Source organism: Oratosquilla oratoria, chromosome 35, assembly GCF_046742065.1.
Source record: "Oratosquilla oratoria isolate Oo_2021 chromosome 35, ASM4674206v1, whole genome shotgun sequence".
Taxonomy (NCBI): domain Eukaryota; kingdom Metazoa; phylum Arthropoda; class Malacostraca; order Stomatopoda; family Squillidae; genus Oratosquilla; species Oratosquilla oratoria.
In genome coordinates, this window is record NC_134811.1 from 11,328,159 (window position 1) to 11,348,776 (window position 20,618).

At 40.5% G+C, this 20,618-nt stretch overlaps 1 protein-coding gene across 5 annotated transcripts in view; it reads right to left on the reverse strand.

Annotated features, from left to right (window-relative positions):
- The window catches only part of LOC143018530 (uncharacterized), a 93,082-nt gene extending 88,300 nt beyond the window's left edge, over positions 1–4,782 (reverse strand). Inside the window, exon 1 of one of the 5 annotated variants that reach the window (XR_012965749.1) lies at positions 4,511–4,782. Coding sequence is in view for 2 of the 5 variants with exons in the window: in XM_076173965.1 (XP_076030080.1) it covers positions 4,478–4,533 (56 nt within the window). In the remaining 3 variants the exon portion in view is untranslated. The other 4 variants (XR_012965748.1, XR_012965750.1, XM_076173965.1 and 1 more) reach the window with 4 other exon arrangements.
- Positions 4,783–20,618: the final 15,836 nt, after the last annotated feature.

The following is a 20,618-nucleotide window of genomic DNA, read 5'->3' on the forward strand; positions in this document are numbered from 1 at the left end:
GTGGTTAAGTTCAAGTTGAGGACAAGACAAGTCCGAGACAAGAAATGTAATTGACCAAAGTGTTAGTGATTAGTGACTAGGGGATGATATGAATTCACCCCAATCACAGACCTCATATAAATCATGTGTGAAGTGCATATACGACGAAGCGTGTCTTAAATCAGTGAGGGGATTCTGTGAGAGAACCATTCCCCTCAGCTACCTATATCCTTTCCCATTCCCATACTCCCCCTCCATGCCACGCCCGAAGTTCGTTACGCACATCACCGTCATTAACCAGAACAAAGACAAAGAAGATTTCCAAGTGGCCCCAAGGCCACGGTAAGTCACAAATTTAGTTCAATGAAATATTCAAACCAATATGAATAATGGAAATAATTACATATTCATAAAGATACATGATGCTTTGTGATGCCATTATACGTTTCAGGGTTCGATGAGTTCCCTGCTGTTCACAGGTACGTAGTTTTGTAGTGTTGAAAGTTGTATACAAAGTTCACGCAGAGTATCCCAGTATTAACTCGGTGGGACGGTCACCTAGATTAACTTATACCGTCAACATTCGTATTAAAAGAGATGGGAAATCTGTCGGAAGTCATAATATTCTCCACAGTCTATCCTCTGAATCAATTTCAAAATTTTCAAAAATTACCCCTCGAAAAAAAAATCATAATAAAAAAAGCATGAGCATAAATGACATGAAAACTCAGTGGTATATTCTCTGAGACAAGACAGTTACTAGGAAAAAATCTCAGCCACTTTCACCCCAAAATAAAAAAGTTCGATTTTCTAATGGACGATCCCCTTAAGGGGGTACTCAACAGCGAAATAGGCTAAATATTTTCAATGTAATTATTTTTTTTACGTGATTTATGCACCTTAATGTAATACGAACCTATTGGGTAGAATTTTTTTTACCACAGCAGACATGTACAACGGTTTAAAGGGGATAAGGGCGTATCCATCTAAAGATGGCGCATGGGGATTCAACTCTTTATACTGGACTACAAGGCTGCCAGGCGCACAATTGTATGATGAATTGGTTATTGACTTATTTATGAAGCATACAATCATATACAATCACCAGTTACCCTAATTGTGTGAACATGTGAGGTGTATTACTTTTTCTCTCACACCATATTCGTTCATATTCTCTCGCGCAAAGTTTTTACTAAGAAATTGTGTCATAATGGATAGATCAAACAGCAAAAAACTTACTGCAAAGCAGAAAAAAAAATATTGAGGTACGTAGAAAAAAGAAATTTGAAAAAAAAAAATGGACATTGGGAGGCAACATGAACTGGGGGAGACCTCTGCCGTCAACATCTGGTGAGATGATCCATCGTGACCATACTTTTACAATACTTTCTCGTGGTAACAAGTTGATTTTTGCTATTTGTATACACTATGCGTTATACAATCATGTGTGTGAAAACTTTTAAATCCCTTTTTCTCAAAATGAGAAAAATACGCTTTTAAAAATTCACAAAAAAAGAGAGAATCGTTTAGAGCTTCTTGAAAATTCTCATAGTTATACAATTTGGGTGTGTGTACATCGTGTAGTTTTGCTTTTTTTTTAAGTGCAAAGTTAAGCCTCGGGTGCATTTAATTGACTTCGCTGCCGTCAACATCTGATGAAATGATCCATCGTGACCCTACTTTTACAACACTTTCTCGTAGTAACAAGTTGATTTTTGCTAATTGTATTTACTATGTGTTATACAATATTGTGTGTGAAAATAATACAAATCGTACGATAATTACCAAAGATACATGACACTGAAACTTTTAAATCCCTTTTTCTCAAAATGAGAAAACTACGCTTTTAAAAAGTCACCAAAAAAAGAGAAACATTTAGAGCTTCTTGAAAATTCTCATAGTTATACAATGTGGTTGTGTGTACATCGTGTAGTTTTGCTTTTTTTCATAAAGTGCAAAGTTAAGCCTCGGGAGTGTTTAATTGATGAAAAATACAGAGGTCATCAAAAAAAGAAAAATACACATATTTGCGACAGCAATTTCTTGCAACGTATGGACAATTTTAACAAAAATAAAAATACAGGGTGTTTATATGTTATTCAAGTATTACCACGCAAAAGCTGGGGTCTCTGGGATAAATATTACGATTTTCATTTACTTATGAAGTCTTAGCATCAGAATGACGTCATAACGTTATGACGTCATAACACAAGTTCTTTTTTTTTGGGGGGGGGCAAAATATCAGCGTTTAGATTTTAAACAAAACCTGAAAGTTTGAAGAAAAAAATATTGAGAACTTTTTTTTTATCAATATTTTTTACTTCACTGTTGAGCCTCCCCTGCTGTTTTAATTCCTTTTTCAACTCGTCTATCTCCCTATTGTTTTCCTCGTTGGCTTTCCTTAGGTTTGATACTTTCTGGTACATTATCTTATATTCGCTTTTAAGTTCTAATAGTTCGTCTACGATATCACTTAGATCTCTACTCCTCATTATGTTCCTGTATCTGGGTTCTCTATCCATCTCTATTCTTACTAATCCATTTCCTTCCCTTTCAAACCCAGAAAATCTACTTACGTCATTGACAGACTGGAAAAAGTACAACGGCGAGCCACAAAACTGATTCCAAACATCAAAAATAAATCATACGAAAATCGACTAAAACATATGAATCTGTTTTCCCTAAAAAAAAAAAAAGCGTAGACTTAGAGGTGACTTGATACAAATCTGTTTTCCCTAAAAAAAAAAAAGCGTAGACTTAGAGGTGACTTGATACAGGTCTTTAAGATTCTAAAGGGAATTGACAACATCAAAAGTTACAAAATGTTCACATTGAATGAGAATCAGACAAGAAACAATGGTCTCAAACTATCCGATAATAGATTCAATTTGGAAGTAGGTAGAAACAACTTTGCCAACCGTGTAGTTAATGAATGGAATAAACTTCCTGTACAGGTAGTGCAATGTAGTTCAGTTCGAAGCTTTAAGACTCATTTAGATAAACACCTTAGCAAGATGCTGTAATGATTATAATCTATTTTATATTATTTGTTTTTGCTTTGTCGTTTGATTTTCATTTATTATTAGTTATGTGCCAATTTATTATTATTTACTGTTTACCGGTTTGTTTGCTTTTCAACTATACCTATGCATTTATATATGTATTTTTGTTTGTTGCATACATTATTATAGTTTTTTATTATTATTATTCTATTATTGTGATTTTTCGCATCCGACTTAGATATGGACCAAAAGGTCTCCTGTCGGCATGCTCCGCCTTTGTAATCCTTTGTCTAGTCTTTGGGGTAAAATTTTACTTTCGACCATGGGTGGAATACAGCAATAGAAAATTAAATATTAATTTTGTAAATTAAAATGTATCAACGTAATATGCAATTTTGTGTGCGGAAATGAAAATAAAAATACCTTGTTACAAGCTAAATATGCTAATGAACGAAGTCGGTAGCATAGCATCGGGACGCCATGTTTGTCATGGTAGATGCCGACGTCGAATAAATAGGATAAATTCGTCTAAGGTAAACTAAACTAAACTAACCTAACCTAACTTAACCGGTAAATATTTAGTTTCGACCATGGAAGGAATATAGCAATAGAAAATTGAATATTAATTTGTATACTCCGCAAGCTGAGAGAGTGGTTGAAAAGACCGCCAACGTCTCTCACGACGACGACAACGAGGACGAGCCGGATGACATCTAATTTGCAGGTAATGATTTATTAAACACAGGTTAGGTTAGTTTAGTTTAGGTTACTTTAGTTTAGTTTACCTTAGACGAATTTATCCTTTCATTTCTTCGACGTCGGCATCTACTATAAGAAACATGGCGTACCATTCGTCGTACACGACTTCGTTACCTAAGAAATATGTTTTAGCACCTTATTTGTATTTCATTTCCGCACACAAAATTGCATATTACGTTGATACATTTTAATTTACAAAATTAATATCTAATTTTCTATTTTTATATTCCTCCCATGGTCGAAAGTAAAATTTTACCGTCTTTGGTATTCTGTGTGTTGAAGCGAAGCATGATTTTTTTTCTCACTACTCCTAGTGGAGTTTCGATTTTTGTTTCTGCCAGGCTTCTTTTAGATGCGTCCTTGGATTTTGGGGTTTCCATTTTTACGAACAATATAAAAAAAAATAAAAAAGAAAGTAACGGAGATACAAATTCGACTCACATTGCACCACGAATGCACAGCTTACCACTCCGCGTATATACAAAAAGACCGTCGCTGATCATATCTTGTTTATATTTTCGTTCGTAAGCCAGCGCTCCGAAAATATGTGTTGCTCAGACCGTGTCAGACTGCTATGTATTCACTTGGTCTTTGGATCACATGTTGGACTCGTGATCGACAGCTATTTCCCTCCTAGAAGAGAGCTCAGAGCTCGTAGGTCCGATCTATGGCCTTTCACACACACACCCAACTCCCCGCCCACGAGAGTTGGAGTAACGACCCGATCCCAGTGGTACCGAAATAATTTCGGCCTTGGGCAGGATTCGAACCATGAGTTATAGGCCACCCTCATGGCTGCACAGCGTTGTCACAACTGCGCCACCCGTGCGAGTCATATTGAATGTGGGCTTGGTTTATGAAAGATCACAATGTTGCCATATGACCAGACTTCCTGTATTATACAGGTTAATCCTGTATTTAAAGCATTTGTCCCACATTCTGTATTTCAACTTGAAAGCAATAACATCCGTGGGAAATTATATATATATACGAACACTGAGCAGATCTGGCAACACAGCAGGGGCTTGGCGTGGCCACTTGAGTCAATTACAATCATGATAGCAATGGAGCTGCGAGCTTGTTTTGTGCACTTCACACTGTCCACATCAGCAGCGGCGCCAGGATTTTTTAGTTAATATGATAATACACATATCATCCTCATTTCAGAAGGGGAGGGGGTTATTGGTAGGGCTAGCACTGATGGATGACAAATCTTTAGCCTGGCGATTAAGAATTCCACTTAATAAAATTATTTCAATGAGTGTTTTAAATTTTTAATTTGCTCATTTCAGTTGGGGGGGCTGGCCACTTTTGGGGGGGGGGGAAGGCCCCCCACCCCCCAAGGCCCCCCCTGGTGCCGCCACTGGTCCATATACCTCTCCAATATTCCACTTTTCAAAATCTAGTCACCCTGCATGTTGCAGCTGTTGACAGTATAATCTGCATTCTATGTGGTTCAAAGACTAGATGAATATACCTTTGGGGTAGGCTGCAGAGATTTATCCTTGTCAACCCACTGCTTTTACATTGAACATTGTCATAAAAGATCCATTTCTCATCACCTGTAATAATATGCTTTAGAAATATGCCCAACTTGCTCATTTTTCCTATCTTTTCTAAGTGGTGGCAGATTGTGGATTGGGATGTATTGATTTTAAGTGTTAAATCTCAAGTACTTTTGCAGGGATTGCATTCCACCAGTTCTCTTACAGCACCTTCATTGAAGCTTGATAACTGTCCTGGTCTGTGTTCATCTGTCAATGATTTATCCCCAGAACAAATCTTTGAAAACCAATTTTGAACTTGGAGATCAGTAATGACATCTTGACTACAAATTTTCTTTGCTGTTTCTGAAACCTTCATATCATTCTTCAACTCCCAGAACATCATATGTCAAATATGCACTCTTTGTTCCTCCAATTTAGGGTTTGAAATTTTAGTTTAAATGCAAACTTATTCACTGCTGGTGTAAGAATAACTGGTGAATGCTCTTTCTAAACAGATAATTTCTGGTTAAGGTTAAAACAATAGAAGTTTGAAATGCATCATTACATTTTGCTTCCATTAAATAGAAATTACTTATGACTCAACCCAATATATTAGTATATTTAGGGAGCAGGATTTCATGAATACCTTTTCTATTGAATAATATATCATACTAAGCATTAATTATCTTTTTTATACTTTCTATTCTTCTTGCTAATTTCTTCTCTGTAGAAGGAAAGGAAAATATTACATCACCAAATGAAGCCATGGTCTCTATCTTCTATATACCAAGGGCTTTTTCTCCCTTATCAGGGAGGTAGCCAAGTCAAAAGGCACATACCTACTAACACCCACCACCCTTTCATCCTTCTCATCTTAGCTCCTGGTGAATGAAGGGTCATCCCTGTCTCCTATCCACTGCCCCAGGTCAGAAGCAATGCAGCAAGACACAGTACATCCTTAACAAGACCACTTCACTTGATCAGGGACCCCCTCTCGTTTCCCTCATATAGAAAACAGAGAAGACAAAGAGAGATCACTTTGGACTGTGTCAAAATATTATTCACATATAACCATTCCCTACTCTCCCCCTATCCCCAGCCTTCTCCCTTGCCTCATATCATCTATACACAGCCATTCTCTACTCACCCTTATCTCCTGCCTTCTCTCCTTTTCATTTTTTTTTTTTTTTTATTATTCTTTGCTATTATTATCGTATCATTGTTCAAATGGGCCACATGGTAGCCCAGTGGATATCATGTTAAACTCATGAGCAGGTGGTTGTGAGTTCGATTCCTGGGACCTGCTGCTTGCTTCTTGCATCGGTTCCAGACAACCCTGGCCAGGTGGGGAGGTGACCCAAACATTGGCCTAAAAAACCCAGTCACTCACCACAACTGACAGGGCTTGTCTACCAGGGGTTTCTCACTTTCCACTTCATAGGTGTGGGATGGTGAGAGTATAATTCAAGTCATCCTATGATATGTTTGTTTTATGTACTTTTGTGAAGTGTGATTTTATTGCCCCATTTCACATATAATATTTGAGCCTTTGTGACAAAGTTTGGGTTGTGTGGTTAATATACTGTTCATTACAAAGCACCATCTTTGTTGAAAGATGACATTGTATTTTGATTTTACTATCATAATACAATGTCATCTGCATATAAAATAATGAAGAGAAAGTCTTGAAAGAAATTGTACATAAGAATGGCAAACCTAAGAGGTAAGAGGATATCTTAAAATTGATATATTATTGCAAACCCAGAACATTGTCACTAGTTATGAAAAACAACTTGGCAGGAGTAAAGAACAAATTACAAAAAAGTAATGTTGTGTACAAACACTCATGTACTTTCAACAAATATGTGTTTTGTAATGAAGAGTATATTAGTAACATAACACTAACTTTGTCACAAAGGGTCTTATACTATATGAAAAATGGGGCAATAAAGTCACATTTCACAAAAGTACACATGACAAACATCTTGCAGGATGACTTGAGCAATAATACAGTAATGATAAAGAATAACAGCAAAAGAAAATTAAAATGTTTGGAAGCTATATTAATAAATATACTGTACAACAAAATTCGTGCTGAACCTTGAAGTTATTCAGGGCATCCTCCAGTACCCAAAGGAGAAACTAGCCAGCAACTCCTGGACCAAAATACCTCTACTTGTATATCATGTTGAATGGTATATAAAATCGCAGTTTTGTATCTTTGAAATTAAATTGTACCAAAAAAATGCCTAAAGTCTAGGCAAAATGTTGTAACTTATGTATTTGTTTTTATATCCAAACCTTTCATGGATTCATTTAGTAATATTGTATTTTCCCTTTCTCCTACAAAGGAAAAATTAGCAAGGATAGAACATATTAAAAAGCTCGCCAACCCTGAATATGCTGTATTATCTTAAAAAAAAAAGTATATATATATACAGTATAAATATATATATATATATATATATGTATGTATGCGTATTTACCTAATTACAGTGTACAGGAAAGGAGCAATGCTTGTTGAGTCCCATTTCCTATTCTATAAATTATCATACCTAGCATCTAATTTATATACAGTTCCAAATTAGTCTATATCATTGATTTCCATTTATCATATTTAGAAAGATAAACATAAGATAGAGGAGGAACAAACTAGAGCAGATATAAAATGGGGGAGGAGTGTGACAGAAAACTTTAAAAGTATTAAAAAGATGTTTTAGAAGGAAGGTAAAAGAGGAAGGGGAGGTAAATAAAGTAGAGAATAAAAGGTAAAAGGTGGAGATGGGCAGATGTTAACAAAAGAGGTGGTAAGGTGAGGATGGGCAAAATATTTTAAAGAACTGTTGATGTGGAGGAGGATAGGGAGGGATCAGTGGTGCAATGGGAGGCACAAAGAAAATGATGGTTGGATGGTTTCATGTCGAGTATCTGAAGAAGGGAGGTACAGTGATAGTGAACTGGCTAGTGAAATTGTTTAATGTATGTTTAGGGGAGGGTACAGTGCTGGAGGACTGGAGGAGTGCATGTATAGTTTCACTTTACAAGGGAAAAGGGGACAAATATGATTGTAGTAGTTGAATGTAGTTGGGAAGGCTTATGGGAAGGAATTAATTGAGAGGATTAGGAGAGGAAAAGAGGGAGTAATTAGTAAGGAATAGTATGAGTTTAGAAAAGGTTGAGGTTTGTGGTGAGGGAGATATGTGGGATAGTTTTAGTGAAAGGTAAGGTTTTTTTTGGGCCTTTATGGATTTGGAAAAGGTTTATGACAGGGTAGACAGGAAGGCACTGTGGGAGGTTTTGCAGATATATGGGATAGGAGGAATGGCAATGGGCTGGGGATTGAAGATGGTTAAAGAAAATGAAGAAAAATGGGAGATAAGCCAGATATTATTTGTTGATGACACTTCACTTGTAGAAGGATCAGAGAAGGGATTAAGGAAGTTAGTGTCTGAGTTTGGGAAGGTGTGCAAATGAAGGAAGTTGAAGGTAAATGTGGGTAAAAGTAAGGTGATAAGATGTACAAGGGGAGAGGATGGCAGCAAATTGGAAGTGAGTATTGAGAGAAACTGGAGGAAGTGGATAGCTTTGGATACTTGAGGGTGAATGTGGTGGGAAAGAGAGGAGTGGAGGTGTAGGTAAAATGTAGATTGAGCATGGAACATAAGAGAGGAAGAGAGGAGTTTGAATGTGTTTGAGATGAGTTGTCTGAGAAGTATGATAGGAGTTACTAGGTTGGATAGAGTGAGAAACAAGGAGGTGATGAGGAGAGCGGGGATAGATAGAATTGATGAAAGAGTATTGGGATGGTCTGGACACATGGAAAAAATGAATGATGAGAGATGAGTAAAAAAGTGTGCGAGGCAGAGGTGGGTGGAGTGAACACGAAGGTGTGACCAAGGACAAGATGGATGAGGTGAAAGGGGCATTGGGAAAGAGGAGGTTGTCTGTTGAGGAAAGAAGGGAGAAGACAGAAGATAGGGATGAGTGGAGAATGGTTGTGTATGAATGATGCTGTGATGCATGGGAGTGGGAAGGAGATGGGGGAGTTAGGGAGTATGTGTGAATGATACTTTGATGCAGTCTGAAGAGATTTCTCCCCATCTTCTCTTTTTCTCCATGAAAGGACGGAAAGGGAGGGTGTCAATTATTAAATGAAGTGACCTTGCTGTGGATGTGCTGTGTCTTGCTGCATCGCTTCTGACCCAGGGCAGTGGGCAAGATGCAGGGATGACCTGTCATCCAGGAGGAGCCAAGAAAAGAGGAAGAGGTGGTGAATGGGAGTGGAGTATGTGGCTGGAATCTATACCTTTTGACTTTGGCTACTTCCCTTGTAAGAGTGAAAAAGCCCTTGGTATATATATGTTTTATGTTTCAGCCTACAACAGTACTTACAAATCTTAGGTTGGTCCTTCCATTTGTAAACTACAGTAAAACCTCAGTTCTCAAATGTCTCACAAGTCAAACAAATCTCACTTGACCAAATTATCTATTTTTTTCCACCCAATATACTTGTAATTTTCATATTATTTATCTCAGCCATTCCTTCTCCCATTCCCACTTCTTCCATCTCTTTGCTTGACATTTCTCTTGTATTCAATAATTTCACCCTGTACATCTTATTCTAAATACTGTATTTGATGGCTAATAAAATGCACTGCCTTATAAGATTCTCTTCAATTTGGGCAGGCATAAAAAATAAATAGATAAAAACAAGTGAATATCAAATGAAGAAGTTTCATCTGATAATATATTGCATGAATATTGTGCAGACTGCCTTGAGTCACCCTACTTTGTGACACTCTTCACTTATGAATTCTTTGTTTTGTAAAGTAGTTAAAAAAAATTCCATAAAAGCAATGGTTTCTCATCAGCTTCAAATTTTGTTACATGTGTAAGAATGTTAAAAGATAGGCATAATTTCAGTTAGATAATGTTAAACAGATGTATGAAGGTCTGTCTTACCTCATGAATCAATGGCATCATACTAAGGAAATGCGGCAAGTCTTGTGCATATCATCAGTTTTGGTTTGTAACCATGCAACCTCTATTTTGTTTTGGTACATGCATAGTTAAGTGTTATCACTTAATTTTTTCCTGATTGGTCTTATTTTATATGAATAACTGGTAAGTATGACCTGTTATACATTATTACCTTGGACAAAATAAGTAATTTTTGTGGCATAGAGGCAATCACTACAGTACTTTGTTTACACATGTGAAAATGCTTGCAATTTGATTAAAGGGCTATTGTTGCTGTACACTTATCACTATCTACTACCCCAAAGTTGAACCTTGGCATTATGATGCAGGCTGATTTCCTGACTTTTTTTTTAGGAGAGAAAAATAGAGAAAGTGAGAAAGAAAAAGTCTTATAAGCCATCAAATACAGTAACTACTTCTGTGGTCAAGGCCGCTATTCTAAAATTCAAAGGTTCCTCCTTGGGGAAACCCTTGTTGTTGTATTGAACATATCAGAAGCATTTGATAAATTTTGGCCAAAACCTTTGATTCTTAAGCTATCCTCAACACAGGATACCCCCTCCTTGTTTCTTCTTCTATTCTTTTTTTCTGACTGTTCTACATCTGGTATTTCACACAGGCTCTGCTCTTCTCCCATGTCTATAACCACTGGTGTCCTACATAGTTCTGTTCTATCTCTTACTCTTTTGCTCCTATTCATAAATGAAAACTACCTACTTCACTAAACACTTTCCTCTATACACCATTATACTGATGACACTAATCTATATTCTCTAAATCATTCTCCATATGTTTTATTCTGTTGTTTTCTTGATCACTTGCTTCACTGTCTGTAGTGGAGTATCTACTTCTAAAACCTGCTTCTTCTTTTGGATGGATTTCATCTAAACCTTTACTTGGTCTATCTGTAAGAACCTTGGAAAACACTTCCAATACATTTGGTAAACTTGCTAATCAGTCAGTAACTACTAAAGTAATTTTTTGGTCTACTTTCTTGTGACACAAAATTACCATAGCATTGCACCATGATTATGGAATATTTTCCATCCTTCCATTGGGTAGCTGAGCTAATTTACAACCATCTTCTTTCCCTGTATCTTACAGATGGTCCACTTATATGTAAACTTCCTCAGGTGCTTTCTCTCATTTTATACATTTTAGAGTGAATGTTACTTCTTCACTTGTAACTTCTGGCACACTACTAACATTTACATATGAATTTACTGACTAAACTCTGGTATTTGAGGATTAAAGTTCTTGGTAGAATTCTTATACTCTTTTTATGATTCTGTATCAACATTTATTGATGTCTCATTTCCCATCTTTCAAAGAAGTGATTTGATGCCTTCCTAAACCTAATCTGTTCTGAGCTTAATATTTTCACCTTTCTGAATTACCCTGTATATGATCAATATTTCTTTTCCTTTTCTCTGATCTATTGAAATAAGCTTGTCCAGCTCAGCTATCTCTACTTTATTCCTCCTGGTTTTAATCTGTACAGCCCTTCTTTTCATTAAAGGTGGAGTCTACACAAGGAGGTGTATAGCTGTAGCTGAAGCCATCATCTTTGCCATATGTGCTATTGGGGCAGGTGATAATTACTGCTGGGAATCAGAGAAGCACAAGAGTCAAACCCACAACTAAACAAATGCGAGACAAATATGCCTCCCATTACAACACCAGCACAGTTCTTTTTATTAGTTCACTTACTACTTTGGAATATTTCCTTTCTAAGGTGCTTTTTGCCCCCAACTTTCTCTTCTGATTCCCTAATTATATTAAAAAATTACAGTTCATAAATTTAATGGCATCCTCATTATTTCTTAGAGCCTCAAATCTGTTTTTAACTTTCATTTGAAATTTCTTGTTACCCTTTCTCTCTGCTAGGCTTATTTTCTCTTTTTACTCTCATTTTTGAAAATAAGTTTAGTTGTGAAATCTACCATTCCATGGTTATTACCTACATTTACTTAATTCATAACAGCAATGCTGCTATTGTTCATGCTCTCATCCCCTAAAAAAAGTCTATTTTGTTCTTTGTTATTCCATTTTGATTTCTACATGTTTTTGAAAGTATTCATTATTCTCATGTAGAAGTTCTTTACAAAATTGACTATCATTTTGTCTCTGTCATTCTCTCACCTACTCCAAACTTTCTAATACACAATTTACATGCTATGCTCTTCCCCACTTTAGCACTGATGTCACCTATTACTAATGTGTATCAATTTTTTTTTATTGATCTATTACCTGACTTACATCATCATGAGAGAACTTAATTTCATTGTCTAAACTCTTGTAAAGTTGGTACATAACCCAAAATTATTTTACTTTAGCACTGATGTCACCTATTACTAATGTGTATCAATTTTTTTTTATTGATCTATTACCTGACTTACATCATCATGAGAGAACTTAATTTCATTGTCTAAACTCTTGTAAAGTTGGTACATAACCCAAAATTATTTTTAGAATATATCTTTACATAGCCTAATCACAATCCCTGCTACTCTTATTTGATACACTACTGAATTTCACTATGTTACCAACAATATCGTAGTGGAGAGTTGATGGTGGAAATGTGTCTAGAAAGAGAGTTGATGATAGCAAATACAGTGTTTCGGAAGAAAGTCAAGCATAAGTACACATGGGAGAGGGTGGTGGAGGGAAGGGTGGTAGATAGAGCGCTAATGGATTATGTAGTGGTAAAGGATTATGATAGGAAGAGTTAAGGATGTACATGTGCTAAGGGGAGAGGGTGGGGGAATATCAGATCATTTTTTGGTGGAAGGTAAGCTGAGAGTGGAGGATAGATGGAGAAGGAGGAAATGGACAAAAGGTAGGGAGGTTCTTAGAGTGAACTCCTTGAATGAAAAGGAAAAGGAGAAGGAGTACGAAAAGAAGCTGAAGGAGGAGTGGGAGGGAGTAAAGGATAGAGCAGAGATGGGTGTGGAGGAGGAATGGGGATGGTTCAAGGAGGGAGTCTTAAAGTGTGCAAGGATGGTGTGTGGAACAAGAAGGACAGGGGGAAATAGAAGGAAGGGTAGTGAATGGTGGGATGAGGAAACAAAGAAGGTTGTAGAAGAGAAGAAGCGAGCTTTCACAGATTGGTTACAAAAGAGGACAGGGGAGTCATATGAGACGTACAAAGAAAAGAAAAGAGAAGTAAAGCAAAAGGTAAAGGAGGCAAAGAGGAGAGCAGATGTGAAATGGGGTAGGAGTATGACAGAAAATTTTGAAAGTAATAAAAAGATGTTTTGGAAAGAAATTAAGAGAGGAAGAGGAGGCGAATCAAGTAGGGAAGAAAAGGTAAAAGGTACAGATGGAGAGATGATAATGGAAGAGATGGCAGTGAGGGGAAGATGGGCAGAATATTTTAGGGAGTTGCTGAATGTTAAGGAGGATAGGGAAGGAAAGATAGCTGCAGTGGGAAATGCGAAGAAAATGAGAGTGATGAGTGAGGAGAATGGAGGAGAAATAAGGAAGGATGAGGTGAAGGCAGTTGTAAAGATGATGAAAGCAGGTAAGGCACCTGGTCTGGATGGGTGTCATGCAGAATGTCTGAAAAAGGGAGGTTCAGTGATGGTGGACTGGTTGGTGAGGTTATTTAATGTTTGCTGGAGAGAGGGTAGAGTACCGGAGGACTGGAGTAGTGCCTGTATAGTTCCTACTTCACCTCTCTCTCTCTCTCTCTCTCTCCCTCTCTACCTTTCTCTCTTCAGCTCTTCCTCTCTTCTTCTCTCTCCCATTCCCTTTCCTTCTTCCCTTCCCTCCCTCTCATTCTGTTCTTCTTCCTCCCACACTCCTTCACTCCCCTTTTCCTTTTCTCCTTTTTCCCCTTCCCTCTCCTTCTCCTTCTCTCCATCCCTCTCCCTCTTCCTCCCTCACTCCCTTTCTCTCCCTCCCCATCCCTCTCCCTCCCACACTCCCTCTCCCTCCCACACTCCCTCACTCCCTTTCTCTCCCTCTCCTTCCACCTCCTCCCATGTCATGGCTCCTCCATCCGAACAGTTGGGCAGACACCAACAGTCAGGCACTGTGCCACGCTTGCATGCATGCAAGCAAGCACACACACCTGCCTGGCTCCAAGCATTTACAACTCAACTCAGCCGCATGCAAAGCGTCAACGCGAGCGGTGGCGAGCCAGCTAGCTAGCTTGCTAGCTTGCTAGCGAGCGAGCGAGCTAGCTAGCTTGCATGCAGAGCCTGTACGACCGGACGTAGAGTTCGGGGATAAGCTTATCTTGGCTTGGTGTGGCTTGGCTTGTCTGCGCATGCGCACTGGCGTGCTTGTGGACCCGCTGGTTGCCCACTCTCCTCCTCCTCCTACTCCTCCTCCATCCTCCTCCTCCTCCTCCTCTTCCCCCGCCACATCAACACACCCTGTTTCAAACCCGCATCATTTTGGACTCTTATGAGGACTCTATTGGTTCACGTGCATTTTGCATACGTGATGGTACTTTTAGAAACACACACACTCACTCACTCACTCACTCACTCACTCACTCACTCATTCCTCACTCCTCACCTTACCAGTGTCAGTGACGTAAGGAACTGCTGTTGCAAAGAACTCGATTTGTTCAATAATCTCAAAGGGTGTGTGTGAGAGAGAGAGGGAGAGGGAGAGAGGGAGTGTATTGAGTATGTGTGAGAGAGAGAGAGGGATAGGGAGAGAGAGAAAGTGTTTGTGTATGTGAGAGAATATGTGTGTGTGTGAGAGGGCTAGGGAGAGAGAGAGAAAGATAGAGAGAGTGTATGTGTATGTTAGAGCGAGATAGATAGAAAGTGTGTGTATTTGAGAGAGAGGGAGAGATCGAGAGTGAGAGTATGTGTATGTGAGAGCGAGGTAGAGAGATAGAAATTGTATATGTTATTACAATCTGTATCTCAGTCTCCTCGCCAGCTCGGGACCTCCGGTGTGTGTGTGCGTGTGTGTGTATATATGTGTGTGTGTGTGTGTGTGTGTGCGCGCGTGTGTGTGTGTGTCCTTGCTGTGTGTTTTCCAGAGGACGCGGGTGGCGTGACGGAGTTCGGTCCAGATAAAGTAATCTCCCGGATGAGGCTTCCCCGGGGTAGACTGGGGTGCCAACTCTGGTGCCAAACGAGTGGACCTGGGCGCTGGCGTCTGGGAGATGCCAGAAGCAGGAGGTTCGAGTCCTGTAATACGTGTGGGCATGAGCTTGCAGTCTCCTTGGGTAGTGTAAAGGCTGTCATGTCCAACCACCCCGTAAGGCGCTTAACGGGTGATATTGATTAGGGGGTCAGGGTCGATTTGGAATGCGTTCAGGCAGAGGGGCGTCTCGTTAGCGGACAAAACCCTCCCCAAAGGTAAAACAGAACTTCACGTAATTAAATCTCTCCCTATTCGGAATTCCTGTAATTCGGAAGTTTTCCGATATTCGCAAAGGAAGCTCCGGAAATGTACGAAACTGTACCACAAAGTCTCCTTCCGAAGACGACGGGGGTGGGGGGGAGTTCCGAATTTGAGAGATTCCGAGTAAGAGAGAACTCAGTTCGTCATCTCTTCGGAGAAGTGGAAAGACCGGATTGGCTCGAGAGATGATCCTCACCCTCCTCTTCGCACTGAAAGGGATAACGTCTTCGCCTTCGTCGTGATGCCTCATATGCCTGTACCACACTCCACGGCATGACAAGTTCAATCAACTTAATAAAATCATCTGACGACAGCCAAAAGTGTATAGAACGACCACCATCTCTCCTCCCCTGGTTAAACTATTCTCATAACCTTTGGAGTCAAATGACTTGTTAGGGAGACTTTGCTGGCGCCAATGACGAGGGAGACTGCTGGCGCCAATAACAAGGGAGACTTTACTGGCGCCAATAACAAGGGAGACTTTGCTGGTGCCAATAACAAGGGAGACTTTGCTGGCGCCAGTGACAAGGGAGACTTTGCTGGCGCTAATAACAAGGGAGGCTTTGCTGGCGCCAATAACAAGGGAGACTTTGCTGGCGCCAATAACAAGGGAGACTTTGCTGGTGCCAATAACAAGGGAGACTACTGGCACCAATAACAAGGGAGAATTTGCTGGCGCCAATAACAAGGGAGACTTTGCTGGCGTCAATAACAAGGGAGACTTTGCTGGCGCCAATAACAAGGGGGACTTTGCTGGCGCCATTAACAAGGGAGACTTTGCTGGCGCCAATAACAAGGGAGACTTTGCTGGCGCCAATAACAAGGGAGACTTTGCTGGCGTCAATAACAAGGGAGACTTTGCTGGCGCCAATAACAAGAGAGACTTTGCTGGTGCCAATAACAAGGGAGACTACTGGCACCAATAACAAGGGAGACTTTGCTGGCGCCAATAACAAGGGAGACTTTGCTGGCGTCAATAACAAGGGAGACTTTGCTGGCGCCAATAACAAGGGGGACTTTGCTGGCGCCATTAACAAGGGAGACTTTGCTGGCGCCAATAACAAGGGAGACTTTGCTGGCGCCAATAACAAGGGAGACTTTGCTGGCGTCAAAAACAAGGGAGACTTTGCTGGCGCCAATAACAAGAGAGACTTTGCTGGTGCCAATAACAAGGGAGACTTCTGGCACCAATAACAAGGGAGAATTTGCTGGCGCCAATAACAAGGGAGACTTTGCTGGCGTCAATAACAAGGGAGACTTTGCTGGCGCCAATAACAAGGGGGGCTTTGCTGGCGCCAATAACAAGGGAGACTTTGCTGGCGCCAATAACAAGGGAGACTTTGCTGGCGCCAATAACAAGGGAGACTTTGCTGGCGTCAATAACAAGGGAGACTTTGCTGGCGCCAATAACAAGGGAGACTTTGCTGGTGCCAATAACAAGGGAGGCTTTGCTGGCGCCAATAACAAGGGAGACTTTGCTGGCGCCAATAACAAGGGAGGCTTTGCTGGCGCCAATAACAAGGGAGACTTTGCTGGCGCCAATAACAAGGGAGACTTTGCTGGCGCCAATAACAAGCTGCTACGGCGGCGCCGGAGAGTGTGACACCTCCCTCAGGGCGAATGAAACCTTCTGGCGAAAGACAGAATATATTATATAAAGTACGTCACCTGAGTAAAGAGTCTCTGTGATTACGTGAATGGGCATCTGTGTATTTATTTATTTGTTTATATATTTTCTATGTATTTTATTTCTGTGTTTATTTTGTCCTCCAATGGATGAGATGTAGGGATGACCCGTCATCCAGGAGGAGCCAAGAAAAGAGAGAGGGAGGGAGGGAGGGGAATTATTCCTTTTGACTTTGGCTACCTCCCTTGTAAGAGGGAAAAAACCCTTGGTATATGTATGTATGTGTATATTTAGATACCTGTTTTAATATTCGTTATGTATTCATTTATGAGATTATTTTATTTTTTATCTATTATTTATGTATTTTACTTTTGCGTTTATTTTGTTTTTCATCAGACAACTAAGGATTATTTCTCCCTCGAAAGGAAGGATTCACACCATAACTGAATAAAAACGCGTGGTATTAATGATCTAGGCCTTTACCGGGGACCAGGTGCCGGCCTATCGGGACCGCACCTCCGCGTGGAAATGAGGGTCTTGGTCAGATTTGAACCAAGAGGGCAGCGGCGGGGATCTCTTGACTGATGGTAAAGTCTTTCCCCAAAAATTATCTATGGACCAGTTCCCCGGCGACCGTGGGCGGATCCCCCGGGGTCGCGGTTATCATACTGAGAGATCTGGAGCAACAGACCAACTGGTTCATTAATGTGATATGGTTTAACGTCACAAACTCCTCCCATCGGAAGGCAAGTGCGGTGCCCCTCACAGAGTACTTTGTAGCGTGGAATTTAATGAACCATGCCCTTGGTTCAACTTCGCCGGTGGCAGGATTCGAACTGCCATCCCCTCGACCTTCGCCGAGTTTGAATCGAGTTGGTCTTGGGTATTGTCCTGTATTTGGTAAAGGACTCACTGTATGGTATTGTCCTGTATTTGGTAAAGGACTCACTGTATGGTGAAGCGGTGGGGGTAAACCAGCTTCAGCTCTCAGTCCTTGCTGAGTAAGAGCACTGCCTCGCTGCATTGCTTTTGACCCGAGCCGTGTGGCAGGATTGAGGGATGGCCCTTCATCGCCGAGGCGCTCATGTGGGAGAGGTGGTCGGATGGGTTTTATTTATGGCGTGGGTGTGTGCTTTGACAAGGCCACCCCCCCCTTATAAGGGGGAAAGGGTCTTTGGTATATGTATAAATACGATAAATGGCATTTCCTGAATCGAGTGGAGAGGCTTGACAAAAAAAAAAAAAAATCTTTCCTTCATGCACTTCACTCGGGCGAGGACTTGGCTAATGTTGCCAGATAGGTGATTACTCATTTTCTTACTTCGCTTGTGGTTGGGAGATGGTGTACGAGTTTTCTGTAGCTACTTCTGGCTATGCTTTCCCTCCTCTGTGTATATTTGTTCCCGTTGCAAGAATCATTTAGATAAACACCTAAGCAAGATGCTGTAATGATTATAATTTATTTTATATTATTTGTTTTTGTTTTGTTATCATTTGTCTGTCTGATTTTCATTTATTATTAGTTATATGTCAATTTATTATTATTTACTATTTACCTGCTTGTTTATTATTTAACTATACCTATGCATTTATTTATGTATTTTATTTGTTATTTACATTATTATAGTTATTTATTATTTTATTATTATTATGATTTTTTTTCGCATCCGACCTAGATATGGACCAAAAGGTCTCCTGTCGGCATGCTCCGCCTTTGTAATCCTTTGTAATCCTTTACAAGGGAAAAGGGGACAAGTGTGAATGTAGTAATTTCAGAGGGATTAGCCTGTTGAGTGTAGTAGGGAAGGCTTATGGGAGGATCTTAATTGAGAGGATTAGGAGAGGAACAGAAGGAGTAATTGGTGAGGAACAGTGTGGATTTAGGACGGGTAGAGGTTGTGTAGATCAGATCTTTGTGGCAAGACAGATATGTGAGAAAGCTATAGGAAAGGGGAAGGATGTTTTTTGGGCTTTTATGGATCTGGAAAAAGCTTATGATAGGGTAGACAGAAAGGCACTGTGGGAGGTTATGCAGATTTATGGGATAGGAGGAAAGCTTTTGGGAGCTGTCAAGAGTTTTTATGAGAGTAGTAGAGCATGTGTTAGGATTAGAAATGGAGAGAGTGAGTGGTTTGAAGTAAAGGTGGGACTTCGTCAAGGATGCGTTATGTCGCCCTGGCTGTTCAACTTATACATGGATGGGGTGGTGCGAGAGGTGAATGCTAGGGTAGTGAGTCAGGGATTGGAGATGGTTAAAGAAAATGGAGAAAAGTGGGAGGTGAGCCAGCTGTTGTTTGCGGACGACACTGCGCTTGTGGCAGGGTCAGAGGAGGGATTGAGGAAGCTGGTGGCAGAGTTTGGGAGAGTATGTGATAGAAGAAAGCTAAAGATAAATGTGGGTAAAAGTAAGGTGATGAGGTGTACAAGGGGTGAAAGTGGCAGTAGACTGGAAGTGAACATTAAGGGAGAGCGACTGGAGGAAGTGGATAGTTTTAGATACTTGGGTGCAAGTGTAGCAGGAAAAGGTGGAGGTAGAATGTAGATTGAGAGAAGCGAGTAAATGCCTTGGTGGTTTAAAGAGTGTAATGAGAAATAGACATTTGGGAATGGATGCGAAGAGGAGACTGTATGAAGGAGTGATTGTGCCAACACCCCTGTATGGGACAGAAACGTGGAACATAAGAGAAGAAGAGAGAAGGAGTTTGAATGTGTTTGAGATGAGGTGTCTGAGAAGTATGGTGGGGGTTACTAGGCTGGATAGAGTGAGAAATGAGGAGGTGAGGAGGAGAACGGATGAAAAAGGATTTGGGAGATAGGGTTGATGAAAGAATATTAGGATGGTTTGGACACATGGAAAGAATGAGTGAAGAAAGACTAGTAAAAGAGATATGGAAGGCAGAGGTGGAGGGAGTGAACATGAGGGGACGTCCTAGGATGAGGTGGATGGATGGGGTGAAGGGGGCTTTGGGGAAGAGGGGAATGTCTGTTGAGGAAGGAAGGGAGAGGACGGAAGACAGAGGTGAGTGGAGAATGGTTGTATATGGATGATGTTGTGACTGCATGAGGAGGAATGGGCGGGGGGGTGGGGGGTGGGGTAGTATGTGTGAGTAAATATTGACGCAGCCCGAAGGGATTTCTCCCCGTCCTCGCCTTATATGCAAAGGGGGACGGAGAGGGGGGGTCGCCGATTAAATGAAGCGGCCTTGCTGTGGATGTACTGTGTCTTGCGACACTGCTTCTGACCCAGGGCGGTGGGCAGGGTGCAGGGATGACCCGTCATCCGGGAGGTGCTTAGATGAGAGGAAGGGTGGGAGGGGTGTGGAGGGTATTTAGGGATGAAATGGGTGGGAGTGTTTTTATGCCTTTCCCTTTTTGGCTACCTCCCTTGGAAGGGGGAAAAAGCCTTGGTAT